The sequence below is a fragment of the Oxyura jamaicensis genome, chromosome Z (genome assembly GCF_011077185.1).
Source record: "Oxyura jamaicensis isolate SHBP4307 breed ruddy duck chromosome Z, BPBGC_Ojam_1.0, whole genome shotgun sequence".
In the NCBI taxonomy this organism is placed as follows: domain Eukaryota; kingdom Metazoa; phylum Chordata; class Aves; order Anseriformes; family Anatidae; genus Oxyura; species Oxyura jamaicensis.
The window spans coordinates 76,109,183-76,126,963 of record NC_048926.1 but is presented as its reverse complement, the minus strand read 5'-3'; the positions used below and the strand labels follow the sequence as shown (position 1 = coordinate 76,126,963).

Below are 17,781 nucleotides of genomic sequence, written 5' to 3'. Positions count from 1 at the left end.
AAGAATGTGTGAAATTCATATATAAGAACATAAGCTTTTGTAATATGAAAAAAAAAATACAACAATTGTGAAATAGATGTTTATTTTTAGATAGATCTCAAAAAAAAATGGTGTTTCCTAACAAATACAAGTTTTCAGACAAATTCTAAAGGCTTATACAATTCTCAGTGATGACTCTTGATTTGTTTTTCTTACCCTGAACATCTTTAAAGAATTTGCACTCTAACTAATGAATGTAGAAGTTAGAGGGAACATGGATAAAGGTATTGATTCCAGCAATGTGGTACCCTCTGGAAGCTTGTTACCCTGCATGGAAAATGATAGGGTTTGGAAAAATGTATGTGTAACTCTAATTTTGGCATGCTACTTATTATGTACACTGCTCTTTCTAGCCTTTCCATAATAGCAGTCTTGATTAAAGACTATTGTTCAGGAAGGGAAGCACATGCATTTCCAGATGGCATAAATATGCTGCAATGACTAAACAACATTTGATGAACACATGCAGCACTGGCAGCACACCAGAAAGAAAACTGTATTCATGTTATATAAGTAGTCTAACAAACTTGAGATAAACCACACAGCTTGATTAGGATGGGTTAAACCTGGAGATACACTACCTCCCAACTTAAAAATTGGTAGTAATAAGGGTTACAAAAATAAAGCATAGTATGTAGGGTTAAGATACCAGCTTGTTCGACAGAAGTCAAGATAACAAGCTTCCCTTCTACCCTCAACCCCCCTCCCATTTCTGATCAAGCATTTTAAACCGTTAAGTTGTAAGAGCAGTTCTGAAGTATTTGCTTCCTGGTTAGCCTAGTCTCTTAATTTTGTTGTTATTTATGCACAAATTCAGCTCCCCCTTCTAGGCTGATGATTCTCAGGCCAATTTCTTCTTCAAGACCTCTTACCTGTCTCAGTCTAGCTTTTGAAAGCCTAATTTTCTGCTCAAGCTCAGCACGGCTAAAGAACACAGTTCCTTATACTCCCTCCTCCAGATGCCGACCTTTATTTTCTAAGCTAACACAGGTGTCAGTACCATACTTGCCACTAAGGCTGGTAAAGCAGGGAACAGCTTCAACTCAAATCTCTCCCTTGACCTTCACAGTCTGGTTTCACTATTAATGGAAGCAACATCTTGCAAATATTTTCCTCCTCCAAAGAAGTGGTTTTCTTTATCATGAACAATTCAGAGAGAAAAGATGTGTATCTGTCATCTTTACCATTGTGCTTGAGGTTTCACTGGGGTAGTGCCCCTCATTCTAGTTTGTGCTACAGTAGCTACAGAGATCCAACATTCCGGGGTCCCAGTGAAACAGCAATAAAATAGTGTATTTCCCATTTTTTTCACAAACTGAGATACTCACTTCGTTGACGTGAACAGACTATCTTCTCCTGTGGTAAATGCTATAATTTATCATCTACCTGACATTCCAGACACTAAGAAAACAGATGCTTTAAAAAAATGATTTCATGAATTCTTGAGGACCACAGTAAAAAGCAGTAAATTAGCACAGTAAATCAAATGCATTTGCAATGTGTTTGCAATATACTTGAGGGTGGTGAGGCACTCGAAGAGGTTGCCCAGAGAAGCTGTGGATGCCCCATCCCTGGATGTGCTCAAGGCCAGGCTGGATGGGGCTTTGGGCAACCTGCTCTAGTGGGAGGTGTCCCTGCCCATGGCAAGGGGGTTGGAATTAGATGGTCTTCTAGGTCCCTTCCAACACAATTCATTCTATGATTCTATGATTTTTATATACACTGAAGCCTTAATTAGTATTTCAGTTGTGACAGCATGTGTAATGGTCTTGTCAGTGATATTGAGCCCAAAAATTCACCCACTTACTGTTATTTTTCTCAAAAACAATGTACTCACCCACTTCTAATGCCACCTGAATCTGTTTTGACTTTGAAAAAAAAAGTCAGTGTGTAGCTGGCCAAATACAGAGTTAACAGACAATCTCTGCCCACTACCCCACCTACCCCCACATACAATCTGGTGGAACTATTTCTTAATAACAAATTAAGAATGACTAACTTGAATAATTTGGACTCTTTAGTGACCTCAATCGTTAAGTTGTTCGAGCGTTGTCTGGTTACACATATCTTTCTGTTTTTAGGTTTTGGAGATGAACATGAAGAACACTGAATTTTTAACAACAATGTATAAAATGAGAGAGCTTAGAATAAGTTGTTTAAATGCATGAAAATTGCTGAAGCTATTACAAGAAACACTGAGTGCTTGCACAGAAAAAGAAGAGTGAAAAACTTCCCTTCTACTCAAGCAATTTTTGGCGATGCCTATGGGACAGATTTAGTTCCAGTATTTTACTTATTCTCCCTCAAGATAAATAACGGGTATACAAGCTTTATTTTTCAGACAAGGGATGTTCTTTTTCCAAAGGATGTTCTTTTTGTTGTTTTTATCTCCAGATTATATCACTGAAAAAGAAATTTTGAAATACAACTATGCCAAGTAGATAGGTAACTTGGCATAGTAGATAGGTAACTTGGATTGAATAACAAACCTTATTCTAATACCTAGCACAATATCTCTGCTACCATATATCCAAATAACAGCCTTACTTGAACATACCTTTTATGAATAACTTTAAAAAATATTTTCTCTCACAACCTGCAAGGTCTTATTAACTAAGGCATTCTGCTGTCAAGAGTTTACAGATGTTTCAAACTAACACGATTGTACCACCAGGTTTAATGTTCCTGACCTCTTTAACCAGAAAGAATTCATTTTTGACTATTTAAAGCCAGTGAAAATATGTTTTTGCCTCCAATAACAAGTATCAAAATCTTCAGCTCAATCTCTCAGAAACATAATTGGTTTGTTGTGTACCAGTTAGTGCATAAAAATCAGAATACATACTTCATATTTTAATAGCTTTTAATAAAAAATACTGACAGTTCACAAGCACAGAGCTTAAGCATATAAATTTTCTTCACCTATAACCCTAAAAAAAAAAAAAATCACAGATTTGCCTAAGTACTTTTTTTTTTTTTGCTGACATGCCATGAGAACCATTTTTTGAAATACAACAGTTGTTGTTTGGACATCTCCATACTAGGACAAGGAGGGATAGGAGTGACCAGGGACAGATGCTTATTTCTTTATGTTCAAGCATGGATTTTGTTCCAGAATGCTCGCTGTAACAGCATAGGTAAACTTGTAGTCAAAGGGAACCACTGAAAAGACAGCTGTGCTGGCTTAGTGGGAGCAAGACCCAGAAGATTTAGACATGCAGACAGTTCTTTTACTAGAATATCCTGAGTTGGAAGGGACCCACAAAGAACATCAAGCCAATCTCCTGGGTATACGCAGGAGCAAATGAAAATCAGACCGAATGTCTGAGAGTGTTGACTTCTTGAACTGTAGCAGGCTCTGTGCCATGACCACTGCCCTGGGGAGCCTGTCCCAGTGGTCGACCACCTCTGGGTGCAGAAGCTTTCACTAACCCCCAGCCTGACCCTCCCCTGTCCCAGCTCCATGCCATTCCCTCAGCTCCTGTCGCTGTTCCCACAGAGCAGAGCTCAGCGCCTGCCCCTTTGTTCCCCTCATGAGGGATCTGCAGGCCGCCATGAGGCCTCCCCTCAGTCTCCTCTTTTCTGGGCTGAACAAACCAAGGGGCCTCAGCTGCTCCTCATCTGTCTGGCTCTCCAGACCCTTCAATATCTTTGTAGCCCTGCCTTGGACACTCTATAGTAGTTTTATGTCCTCTTTATATTGCTGAGGCCAAAACTGCACACAATGCTCAAGGTGAGGATGCAACAGAGCAGAGTAGAGCAGGACTACCTCTTCCCTTGAGTGGCTAGAAATGCCATACCATAAACACCAAACCCCAGTACTGCCTTCTGGTAAACTGTTGTCAGCTGTAGACAACTGTCATTATTAATATAGAATATTACCAAGTTAGTTCCTTACCAAGTCAGTTCCTATAATGTTTGGGCAGAGAATGGTGTTTGAAGAATAATGGATGACCAAGAAGATTGACTTGACAGAAATTTTCATTGTGTAACCCACAACCTACTATTTCACTGGGTTCAATTATTTCCATAGCCTCCACAAATTGCACATGGAAAAGTTTTCATCTTTGATTATAATTATACATGTGTGTATATTTGAAATATCCCTTTAGACGTTCTTCAGCTTGCTATTCAATACTACATGCATTCTTGACAACATTGCTAGTTCTGAGCTATATTACAAGTATTTCATTATTTCCAAGACTGACTGAGTTGTCTGACTGAGTTGTTTGATTTTTTTCAACATAAACTCTAAGTAATACTGACAAAGAAAAAAAAAACAGGAGGTGATCAATGGCTAATTGACACAATCCGTTTCTCCAGGCTGGTAGCAAGATTTCACTGTTTTAACTGCTTTGCAAGCCCACAAAAGCAAAAGATGATAGTATCTTCAATTTTTTAACTGTTGTCCAAGAAAACCCTTAAAAAATATGTATCAGCTGTCTCTCTGAATTATTTTAAAGAATATACATTCTCAAGATGTACCTGAATGTTCAATAGAATTTCTGCTTAATATTTTAAATTATTAATAATAAAGTAATACTTGTAATGCCTTAGATAAGCTCACAATTTTTCTCCAGCTATCTATTTAAAGATTTCCAAATTCACCACAGTTCTGCAGACTTAGACACAAAAGGTCTTCGGTACACTGGAACTTTTCACTGGAGCTGTATATGGCAATCAATAGCTCAAGTTAATAAGTTGGTAAAAAGCTCCTTTAAAAGTTCATAAACACTTTTTTGCCAGGGAGTGATTCAGTTCAGGGAAGTAGAAAGTGGAGATTTAGGCTAAGAGTGTTATTCCAAGCAAATAGCAAAATCTACCCATTTATTGGTTTTTGTATGGACTAGATATACCTAGAGTAACAAAGAAATTTCATTCCAATTAAAATTGAATAGGTCCTAAACACAGCCGCAAGGCAATGGGAGTTCAGTTTGAAGTCATGAAAATCTATTTGCTATTGCCTCGTGAGTTGTCTAGCAACCAACAAAGTGCACAGAGAACTTGTATGAAATGTTACAAAAAGCTAGAAATTTCAGGAGGATGGTAATTACAGTTCTGTAATAAAAAATCTAAACTAAATTTGAATTTTATCCCAAGCTAAAATGCAAATGTATTAAGCATCACCCAAAAATAAAGACTACGATTCATTCACTATTTTCTAGTATTAAACAAAAAGAAAATAAGTTCAGATTGAAGTCAACCCACAATTATCAGTTTACATATGCATTTAGATACAAGCTATATTGTAGTTATATATATGCACTACAGATATATGTATCTGATTATGCAAACCATTGATAAACAGCTTCTATTAAGGAAATATATAAAATACAGATATGCAATACTAAAATGAAATATTTCTATATACTGATAGAAAAAACTACTGAAAAGCATCACTTTGCAAGCCAAAGGACCATTTCTCAGCTAGGAAGCTCCCCACTAATTCCACATAGTATACTAACTTTTATGAGATTTACACATCTGATTTCAATATGATGGATGCTATTTGCCAATAAAGGCCATAACAACTATTCCCAAACTGGAAAATACAGGTTACTATTGGAGAGGGGAGGGCAGATGTATGTAATTTTTCTTTTCCTACTAGTATCTCAATAAATATTTTTCCATCATTTTTTCCCCAAAAATGTTTAAGTCACATTACAAGATTGAAAATGATAAAATGTTGCAATAATCCAGACAGAATGAAGAATAATAGCCAACTGTTTTTACACTATATTTTTCAGTAGCTGGGCAGCAATGAGGAACACTGGCAAAGATCTGGTACCACAAATTAGCATATGCTCCAAGTGTGGTCTCAACATGAATTTGTTCTCATAATTCTGAGAATTTATAGAAGCCTGAAATTTACTTATTGATTACATGGAATCAGATGTTAATGAAAATAGCAAACCAGTACATCACTATGTCAAATCAGAGCAGCACAGAGAATGTGTGAAAAGCTCAAATGTATCCAAATGTACGTCACTTTTCATGATTAATGGACTATGGGATAAATCATTAGTACAAAACAAACAAACACACCCACCAGGTTTCACACCTCTGCCTCAAAGCACATGCTTCTTACTACAGCTTCTAAAATACATTAGTTTAACTTTGGTAAAATGGGTTATTTATTTCACTTTTTTTTTTTTCCAGGAAGATCCCAAAAACCACATCTAGGAAAGCAGAATTTTCAGAAAAGTTATAAGAAATCAGACGTTGTAAGGGAAAATTTCAAGCAATTGACATGTTTAAATGTTGCTTCTGAATATGTTGCTTCCACAATACAGTACCAAACCTACATTTCTAAAAATCCTAGGCTTGCTCCCAGTGGCATCAAGCCTGTTAATATCAGAGTTCTTTAAAGTCTTTAAAAATGCTGTAAGAGTACATCTGCACCCTGAGTCTAGACGGTATTATTCGCACACTACATTTTGTAGGTGACCTACTGGTTTCAACACCAACTTGACTTCTGGCTATACGTCTGGTGCTCTGGACTCCTGCCTGAAACAGGCTGGTGTTACTGGCCCTTGGGTACTGCAGGACTGTCCTGCTGTCACCCTCAGCACCCAGTCTGCCTCTGGAACAGCAGCTTGCACTGCTACACTCTTGACAGTTAGGCTCTCCTATGCGATGTGGCAGCAAGTTCCCCAAAGCCACCTTGTTACAAACAGAGCAGCATACAAATAGGAGTTTTGTAGATAAAGGGCTCTGCTTGTGGAAGTCACTGTTTGAAGACAGCTTTAGGAAGCTATGTGAACACATCACACAGATTCATTAGGGGTTCCACTGGTTTCCATAAAACACCAAGTTCATTTACACCATATGCAAATGCACAGACCATATGAATTCATCTAGGTATTTTCTTTCTACTTCTTTTCCCCAACATTAGTTTGCTTGGTTTTTCTGTAGTGTGAGCCAAAACAACAAGACTGAGATTTGTCTGATAAACTCTGTTATGAAAAAAATGAACAAATTCCTCACTGTAATCCTAGTTAAAGGTCAAGCCTCATCTCTCTATATTAGATCCTTAAGGTTTATTTTCACCTAGAGTTTTTCTTCACCAACCCTCATATCTATTCCTCGCTGGGTTTATATTGATACTACATCTTTCCTGTCAGATTAAGCTACTACATACGTCATGGTTGGTTATACTTAAATATTTGTGTCATACTAATAACCTATAAAGAGAAATTATGCACTGAGAAGACATACTAGGCCTTTTATCAATAAAACAAAAACTTGTACCTCAAAAGAATTTAAAAATACCTTTGCCAGTAATACAACACTTGCAGAATTACAAGGATTTGTGTTCTGAAAACACACAAAAAAGCAAACTATCATATTTTATAGTTACATTTTACATCCGTCAAAGCAATTCAAACTAAAATCTTAAAGTGTTAAACACTATTTGCAAGACCTCTGAGGTTAGAAAAAAAAAAAGGGTAATGAGGTGAACATTCTTTTATGGAAGAGTTGCCCCACAGAATGATACCACCCATGAATTCAAAGAACTAGAACTCACTCTTGAAACTGGATGCTATATTTACCTCTCTGGAAAAGGTGTTTCTTTCTATAAGAGAACCATACACAAAAAAATTGACAAAGAGAGAACTCATCTTCCAAAGTACTTTCCAGTTAGTTATCTTTTCACAATAATTCTAAAGGAAAATTTGATTCACCAGAAATTTTATATATATTTGGTTTCAAAGTTTAAATCTCAAATTAAAAACCTTAGACTTTGTCCTCGCTAATAAAAAACAATCTTACTCCTCAGACTCTCTGGCATCTCATACGCAGGAGTTAGCATTCTGTAAAATTCTCACATAAGACAAGGCAGTTTACAGTGATGTATCAAAATTAGATTAGTACTATTCAACCAGGAAACAGCTGACCTTGTTTTGCGTATCAGGCAATGAAATTAGGAACTTGTTTTCACTGTTCAAAGCAAACCTTTTTTTTTTTTCCAGAATTACTAATATACCAAGATTTCATGAGGTAAGTTAACAAGCAAAGATGCGTGTGTTTGACCTCACAGCAACATAAGGTAAGAAAAGAACAGGAAACATAAAAACTCCCTCACTGCAAGTATACAGTTACTTTATTTCTGTGCCATATTACACAGTGATATTTCCAAATGTCCTTTTTTTATTATTATTTTAAATATTGTACATCCTGAAGACATCCTTTGTTTCAAGAATATTTCTGCAACTAACTGTACAAGAGCTAATATATGTGTTGAAATTACCTGGAAATAGTTTGTCAAAGCTTTGAGGATTAAAACGCATCAATTCAATATTACATGAAGGTTTTATTTCAGGGGATCAAAAATTTAACAACACATTATTATCCTGAACTTTAGGTTTTCCTGTGCCTTTGCAACTAGAAATATGAATGCTTCCCCTGGAGCTGCAAAAACATTTTAAAAAAGAAATGTAGGTGTGATTCTTGCCATTCTTCAGGGTCCAACTGTTGTTCTTCCTTACAGAAAATACAAGATTGAAGTATTGTAGTAAAGTTTCAAAACCTGGCACGCAGTAATCTCTTTTCCAGAGCATCTACTGGCTTCCATGTTTTTCTTAGGAAACTGAGACTTGTCAATACCCCATGATTTAAGGATTTTCCTCCTAAAATGAAAGCATTTTGACTCAGCTGTACAAGTAAAAGTAACCCTTGATGTCTACACAGAGGCTTGAAATGCACAGCAGGTATTCCAAACTGGGAAATCTGAAGGAACTGAGAGGGGATGGGAGACAACACAATAACATCAAGAAGAAGAAAGGACAACGGTACTTTTTTTTTTAATAATCAGAACATCTGTTATTTTGCTATTATAAGAACACATTACAACTTTTAAAAATATATTTACACCCTTATGGCACTATTTACAATAGGCCTTGAAAAGTTAAATTTCTACTTGTTTGATAGGCTACTTCCAGTGAATTCCAAAAATCATGATACATCGTTAGAAATTGGAGGAACATTCATTCATTGCAGCCTTTGATTCTTCCTTTTTCAACAATCTCTCATTTTAAAGGTATATGCTGCTTTATTTTAAACATACTTCCCCTAGTGCTTCTCAAAACCAACGCTTCCCAAGATTATAATCACAGTTAAAACAAGGAAAACATAACAGCCTAATTCTCCAGAACGTTTGTCAAATATTGTACATGTATTAATGTTGGGAAAAATAATAATCCTTTTTGTATTTTTATTTTTAACCATAAGTCTACAGAAAGTTACCCACTGCATTTAAAATGTACCTACAAGATCTAAAGAGTTCCTAAAGGTACACATCAGGTGAAATGAGAAAAATCACATAGCACTCACATCTGAGATTACATAAAAGATACACTTATGTTTTTATGTACAGTATATTAGCATTATATTCCTGAACTGAGCTTCCGAGAAACGTACTCAAGTGTATGCTATTAAATCCTCAAGGACACAGATATAAACGATAGAGAAGAGTCATTGCCTTTACAATGAGCGGCATTTTAATCATTTTGTCTCTCTGTACGGCTTTCCTCTTTCCTTTTTAATAGAGCAGTTAGTCGAATTGCCTGGGAAACAATCTGAACTCTCAGTGACCTTTGTTATCCAAACAACATATCCTTGGTGGTTTGGAGCAAAGTAACTATTCAAACCTTGAACCAAGACAGTTTGGACAGCATAAAAAGCTCTGCCAATTCTACTTCCCTCATTCAGTACACGATAAATTTTCGTTAATGTGAACTGCTCTAAGTATTTTTAAGTTGTAGTAAACTCATAATGAACTCATGGAACTGACCATGGAAAAGCAGCCGCAGGAAACTGAATAGACAAATAACAGCATCTCTTCCATCAGCTAATTATTAAAAGTACTGTATCTAAGGTGGAATTTCTTAAGCTCATATCCTCCCTGTTTACAAATTTACTTAAAAGGCAAGAAAAAAAAAATAGAGCCTGTCACATTACTGTAAGAAAGAAGACTGCTAGCACTCAAATAATTGTTTATCAAAGGCTATTTAATCAATTTAATTGCCAGTACAAAAAAATCTTGCCGGATTTCCATTATTTATTATATGTGGAGTGACTCGCTAAAGTACTTGGAAAGATTTACTTCCAAGTGGTCACCTACTTAGATCAAGCGCTAAATCACTAACTCTGTGATGGTGTTTGTTTAGGTGGCAGCAGTTTAGCTGGCCGGGCCTCAATGGCCCCTTACTGAGATTTCTGTGTGTGTGGCCCATTTTGCACTGCAGCTGGCTTGACACACAAGTCCCACTGTATACCAAACCCATTGTTATTTTAATGTGACTCTTAACAGTCTACTTTGCCCTCACCACCCCAAAAACAGTTCCTAAGGGCAGAGAGTTGAATGCCCTGTGGCAAAGCCACCTGTCATAAGGAAGATAAATCACAAAACAAATCAGAGGTTTTGAAGGTACAACATTTTAGGCTCGGCTACACCAGTCTGAGATGTGACTAGGCCAAGTATTTCAAAAACTATCTTTTTCGACCACTGCTTCAAAAAGCTAAGCATGAAAGTCCTAAAATTCTTATGAAATCTCTTTATACTAAATTGTAACTCTTACTCTAATACTTTTTAAATACCATGCTACTATGACACTAAAAAATAAAGATTACTTAGACATTTCCTCTAAATCAGATATGAATTCTTTGTTACCTGGGGAAGTTTTCCATCCATTCAAAAACGAACAAAAAATCAAGACTAGGTAGCTCCATTCATTGCATACATCTTTAAAATGATTAATACATAAATAATGATGAACCTATAGCATCTCTAGAAGGATTTGGAGATACAGGTTTAGTTTCACCCAACCAGAACGGTGATGGATTGTTTGCTTTAAAGTATCCAGTTTTGGTAGTAAACATCAGTTCCTTGGAGGAACCTACCTGTTTATCAACTAAGCAACAGGTGAAATACATTTTGTTTTTTTTTTTCTGACTGACTGCTACACATATGCTGTGTATGCTACGCATATGACTGACACTTAATTACGTTGATGATAAAAGCAGCACATTGGCAAAAGAATTTCATATCTGGATGCAGCTTGCCTTCTTGCACCCCTTAAGGTGTTTCACCTCTCCTTGTCCTTCATTACAGGGCTCTGGCTAACAAGTGTAATTCCAGCCTTAATGATCCAGTACAAAAAAGAAGGAAGTAATTTTTAGGAACCACAGTCATGTTTTTATCTCTGAACCTATTTACTTCCACAAGCAAATAAAGGATAATTATTCTTCCCTATCAGCTAGGAAAGGAAAACCAAACCGATCCTCAAGGGCTTGCTTGTAACTTTACCTCAGTGAGATGTTTAAAATACTGACATTTATTGTTATAGTGGAGAATCATCTGTCAGTCTTAGCACTGTCAAACATTCCATCTAGACAACAGAAGGTGCAACAAGCTTTGAACAAACAACCTATGGCACCTGAAAGGGGATGGTAAATCTGTTGTCATGAAGCAACTTGCAGAAACCACATCCTCCACCCTATTGCTCTTCAGCCTTTGGGCATGAGTGTTTGTGTGCACACGTGCGTGTGCTGAGGGGGGCTGTGACATGATTACTTCCTTAGTGAAAGTATTCATGGCATCACAGACTGATGGAGCTCACATGGATGGTAGTCTGGCTGGGCAAGCAGGGATTCACAGGTTTTAGGAATGAAGAACACCCATTAAGTCATCTAATATATTGTACTGCCAATGCGGCATAGTTACAGTGCATTACAATGCACTTCCATTCTTCTGTCCAGTTTTAAGTGACTGATGCAACGGGGCTGCTACCACTTCCTATAACAAAGGCTTCAACAGTTAAACAAATTTCAACATTAGAAAATATTTCCTAATAATATGCCTACATTTTCCTTTGCTTAACATCACTCCATTATTCTCATTTGCACTCCTCTGGACCACGCAATACACTTTTGGCACTAAAATTTTAGGGAAGTACACCTTCAGCGAGCTGAAACCAAAAGTTGTAAAAATTATTTCAGAATGCCAGTTTAGTGCAGCTATAGGAAATAAATTTCACTATCTAGTACATTTTAGCATTCTCAAGTGACTATTACCAGTCATTAGTAGAAAGTCACTAAGAGGTATTACCCACTAGAAGACTGGAAAACATTCCTGCAATCACACTTAAAAAAACAAAACAAAACAAAACAAGCAAATTAAAAAAAATCAGAAAAGCAGTGCATTTTTTCATTTTTTTCAGAGTATTGCAGATTTCCAAATTCACTAAGTTCCTGAAAATTATGTTATAATATATTTATATAAAATTTCCCAACTGTTACTTCTGAAACTGAAAAATATGCTCATAAAGAGAAAAATCAAATGACACTGTTAACAAAGCTAACTTTACTTCACTATCGGTCAATGGTTAAAGTACTGATCTTTAAAGACCAGTAAGGACACAGCTTTTATTGATGTAAAATTTTAAACACTAAGTTCTGATGGAACTTGTAAACCATGAAAAATGTAACACCTACCTTATGAATTTTTTTTTTTAAATGACAAATTAGGTCTGTTTTACTACGTTTCTATTCTATAAATATAAGAAGCATGTTAATCATATACAGGATGTATTTCAAATGTGTGGATATTTGCAAAAAAGGGATGAACAGATACATCAAGATAGCATACATGAGTTGTAGCAACATGCTTCTCCCACATTGATACAGTATGTAAAAACAAAACAAATAATTAGTTGTAGTTTATTGCTATTTTTCTGCCTTCTCAGACATTCTATCTGTGAATTAAAAATCAGTGAACACCATACTATTATTAACTACTGCAAACTATAAATGCATCGGTAAAGTTTTTTTGAGATTATTCGATTGAACTGTGGTATCTGACAATAAATGTGAATTTTTTTTTTAACAAGGATTCAGAATAAGAAGAAACTTGTCTTAAAAACTGCAAAAACTTACAACAGTGTATTCTTTAAGGTGCTTGTAACATGCTCATTCCAGTTGGGGTATGCTCATCATGGACCTATACCTCACAAACTCTTTGGCCAGTATTTACTTACATATTGTGTCTATCACCATTTCTACAAAAAAAAAAAAGTACATAATTCATGGAAAGAAATCAAAATAAACAAGTTTGCATATCCAAGTATCCACATACCTCTAACAAAAGGCAAATGGATTTCCCAAATGCATGAAATTGATTCTTAGGCATCTGTATAGTCACTGGGTGAAAATATTTGCAATAATAGGTAGCTGCATGATCTGATGCCCATTTCCTAGCCCACAAAGTACATCAAGGGCTTTCAAAAGGTTTTTTTCTTAAACTAAAATGTGTTAACCATCTTATTTAAGACAAAGCAAAACTTACAGTATTCAAACACCTAATCGGCAACATCTTCACACATACTTTTCTGTAATCTCTCCCTTTGTTATATATCAAAGGGTAAAAACTACAGTGACTTAAGAATAGTAATTTTCTAATTATTCTTGATAATTGAATGGACTTTTCTCACAATGGGGATTGATAATAGAATGGGATAAGAGAGGAGAAGTAGGGAGTTTAAGAGAAGTATGATGTGCACTACTGTCAAAATCTGAAATTATTGCTTCCTTTTCTTGTATGTCCACATTTTTAGTAAAAGCACAAAGACTAACAAATCTTTCTGCATGACTGCAAGTAGTACAGCTAGCAAAGGAAATGCAGTACTTTTCAACCAATAGCTCCATCACATCCTTCCCCTACCCTCCACACCCCACCCCCTGAACAATACGTAAAGAAGTTCCCAAGACTGGGGAAGTTTTAATTTGTGAAACCTGCCAGAAAATACGCCCTTTAGAAAAATGGTAAGTAATAAACACAGCTAAAATTCAGTATTTAAGCTGAAGATCAGTCTCTCTAGGTGTCCTCTCCAGTAAATGTACATTTAACTGAACTTCAGCCCTCTGGTTGTATACAGCCCAGCAAGATCATTTCATAATATGCTGTCAAGACATATACAGCATGAATTTTCCCAGAGACTCCACAAGATGTCTGAAACATTCTGTTACACACATTAAAAATATTTATAATTCTGACAAAGGTTTTGGCAATTTTATTTGTAGGCATTAGTTCAGTACAGGGGGAAAAAAATGGTGTGTTTCACCCAAGAAATGACATTTTTTCCAAAACCGTTCTTTTGACAACCAAACCTAAATGCACACATCGCAATCAGCATACTTTGTGTTTTCAATTACTTTGGCCAGATTATTATTTTCTCAAATTGATATAAAGATGTTTTCCTATGAATTAAGTTTCTCATAAGCCTTGATTGATGGAAACATATTATGTGGGCCCACATATATAAAGCTATTTTCCCTTAATATGTATTTTCCCTTAGTATGTATTTCACCTGTCTGGTATTTAGAATATATTATGCGTGACACAGAGAAGAAAAACAGGATTGCTAAAATTACTGCTCTTATTTTCTAAGTAAAATTTGGTCCTAACCTTGTAATACTGTTGCAATATAGTACTTGAACCTAGACCCTTTGTAAACAGCACTCAGCCCTGTGTGTGCACAAGAAGTGTCAAGAAGTTGGTATAGAGCCCATAAGGCCTTGGGTAAATACACAAAAAAGTGATAATATGGATTGAAATAATTCTATCACCTAATTTTTGGCACTTTACTCAAGAGCCAAATTGTGCTTGAAGTTTCCTAAACTGTATGAGCTTACAACGAAGCACCCTTTTAAGGAGCCTAACTTCAGTCAACTTAATCTCTTTCTTTACTTGGCAAAGCAAAGCAAAGGCTCTGATGTTGGCTTCTGAAGCACTTAAGTGAGTAGCTACAGATTAGGTATTATGAATGGCCCTCAATTTTCAGTAAACCTTTTCTCACTATTTTCAGGCTTGTATCCAATTTCCATACTGAATTCTTTATCAATTTCCAAGTTAGAGAAAAAGAGAAAAAGGCATTTCTCCCCACACTTCAATGGAAGCATCCCAAATAAAGTAGTTCCTTTTTTTTTTTGTTTTGTTTTGCTTTTTGTTTGTTTTTGTTACAAGTCAGTCTCTTAGTTTTTTAAAAGTTGATACCTGACAAAATTAACCAAAGAAAGAGCAAGGCATGCCTCATTGGTCTGAAGCAGTAAACAAAGCAGGTAGGATAATCCCTAGACACTTTGCTTCTGGGAATAATTCTATGCTGATTTTTTTTTTCCATGGAAAGACAGACATGGCCCTAATCATTCCTACTCTTCTCTATCTGCAACCTTGACTCCATTCTCTGCCCACAGTTTTCTTCCCTATAATAGTGCTGGTGAAACTGATTCCAGAACTGTGCCCTGAGCCTGAACTTGATCAGTGCATTGATCCTTCCAGAGCACTGCTATTGCTTCTTAAACCCAAATTCTTTCACTGATGTGGTTGAGAAATCAGCCATCCCAGCACAACTTAAGCAGTGACAAACCTTGGTTACAGCATAGGATTGAATTCTGGAGAAAAATAGAGTAGGTGCAAGCAGGATTTCCTTTCCTTCTTCCCCAGAAAAGCTTCAACACCAAACCATAACATGAAATGGCCAATGGTGTCTACAGATACAGACAATACTACTTTGTTTCTGGTTTAAGAGTCCTTTCCTCTGCAGCCAAGAAACAGACATGAAACTGCATTCCCAGTTGTGATTTGATGTAGTTCTAAGCATGAAATCATTTTAGCATTAGCTTTCAAAATATTTAAAATAATAGAAAACTTATTTTTAAAATATGGTTTCACATTTGAAAGCAATTTTAAGCTTTTTTTTTTTTTCAATTTAGTATAGGGAAAAAGGAGAAAGAAACAAACAAAGTAGAAATACACTGGAGGTCAGAATTTGAACAGGAAAGCATGCTTCCTGAGTTACGAGTTAAAAACAAAGTTACAGTTTATGGAACTTATCAGTTTAACACTAAATTGAAGCCAAAATCTAGTCATACCCTGCTTACACACACACTCAAAAACTTAAATAAGTTTGAGAAGTAATACTCTTATTCAGTAGCGTTTAAGATGCAGTACCAGAGAAATAGTTCCGTAACAGGCTTTGACAGGAACTACATGCTTGTTTCCAATTTGACCCATAGAGAAGCTCACCATATTTATTCAATCTGAAATGTGTCAGAATTCTATTTGACTTTAAAGAACCTAATAAAATACTGAAGTGTACCAAAAAGGTCCTTCTCATAGTTTAACAATAATTTAAGCATTTAACTGTACTTACAGAGCCATCTTTCAGATTTCTTTCATAGGAGAAGTGACAGACTGCATTTTCTTCATCTCTTGAAAAAGCGAAGTTGTATTTACCAGCTGATTCTTCTCCAAGTATCAGTGCTTTCTTCAGTTCTTCAACATACTTTTCTCTATTCATTTCCATGTCAGAAGCCTCCCTAGAAATTTCAGCTTCAGACACTATAACGAAAAAATTTTTTAAAGAAATAAATATTCATGTGTGAGCATATACATACATTTATATACACACACAGACATGCTCACAAATGTTAAGGGACAGACATATTATCCTATTCCTTCCTTGACACTTATCAGTATGTGCCATACACTAATGAAAATGCAGCAGGAATACTGTTTTTTCCATAAGAAGTTCTGTGCCTTTTTTTCCTGTCTGAAAATGGTTTATTACCATTACTCCACAATTTCTCTTAGATTTATTTAGAATAATATTAACCTTACAATAGAAAAAAACGAGCATAATGTTTCAACAATGATTTATTGTACCCTCTAGTTTTCTTTGAAAGTGTGTAACCTCAACCCTAAAAGGCAGTAGGTAGGCAACTGTCTCCTCACATATTCTTAATCTACGTTCCCAAGCTTGTAACTCACAACCTTAAAAGAAAATAAGTTGTTAATTTACAAAGGGAAGATAGACCTAGAGGCAGGTGAATCTATGCTGCACTTACTGTTTAGGCCCACTAAATCGGGGATGTGCCTCTACTTTCTATTAGATTTGTTCTAGTAAGAAAATGTTATTCAATTCTTTTGAAAACAAAGGACATTTGAATTTGCTGCAGAACAGTCCAATTATAGACATACTGTCCTTAAGAACCACGATTGCCTTTCCCATCAGCTTCTGATTGTGTTTATTTCTTCCTAAATCTTCTTTCCATTAACCCTTAAACTGAAAAGGCAGCTCACCAAGACGCATCTTCCCTCCATTGGAGTAACAAGAAACATTTCTTAATTTTACCACCTAGGTCCTTGGCTATTTTCCTTCCTTTTTATTTCTTCCTACAAACAATTTCCTCAATATTTTTAGAGATCCATATGTTAATTTGAATAAATAACCTTTGTGTCAGAGTGCAGTTACCTGAACTGCAAAGACTCTAAATAAGAGAAATATGTCCATGATGTAACGCATATTTCAGTGTATAGCCTATTGATACAGTATTTTAGATTATTTACTTGATTCACAGCACTGTTTCCTTCCTTTCTGACCAATCTTCCAAGGAAGACTACTCTAGATTGTCCTTTATCCTTACTTGCTCTTAGACATTTTTAGCATTTGCCCAGCATTTGAAAGAGCAAGATATGAAAAAGGAAATTAGTTTGTGACAGCTTGAAAACAAAAACACTTCCTTCACGCAACTGCAAATGACTTAAAAAAAATATATCCTATTTAAAAACCTATTAGCAACATTATTTCTTCTTTATAAAAATCCCTTTGACAATAAATTCATAGTTAGGCATAAATCTGCACATATATTGAAACTGTCCTGATGGAAATAGAGCAGCATTTC

General features: G+C 35.8%; 1 protein-coding gene across 1 annotated transcript in view; it reads right to left on the bottom strand.

Annotated features, from left to right (window-relative positions):
- The window catches only part of XRCC4 (X-ray repair cross complementing 4), a 183,820-nt gene that overhangs the window by 144,544 nt on the left and 21,495 nt on the right, over nucleotides 1-17,781 (bottom strand). Inside the window, exon 3 of the mRNA XM_035309760.1 lies at nucleotides 16,251-16,438. Coding sequence (XP_035165651.1) covers nucleotides 16,251-16,438 — 188 coding nt within the window. The remainder of the gene's footprint in view (nucleotides 1-16,250; nucleotides 16,439-17,781) is intronic.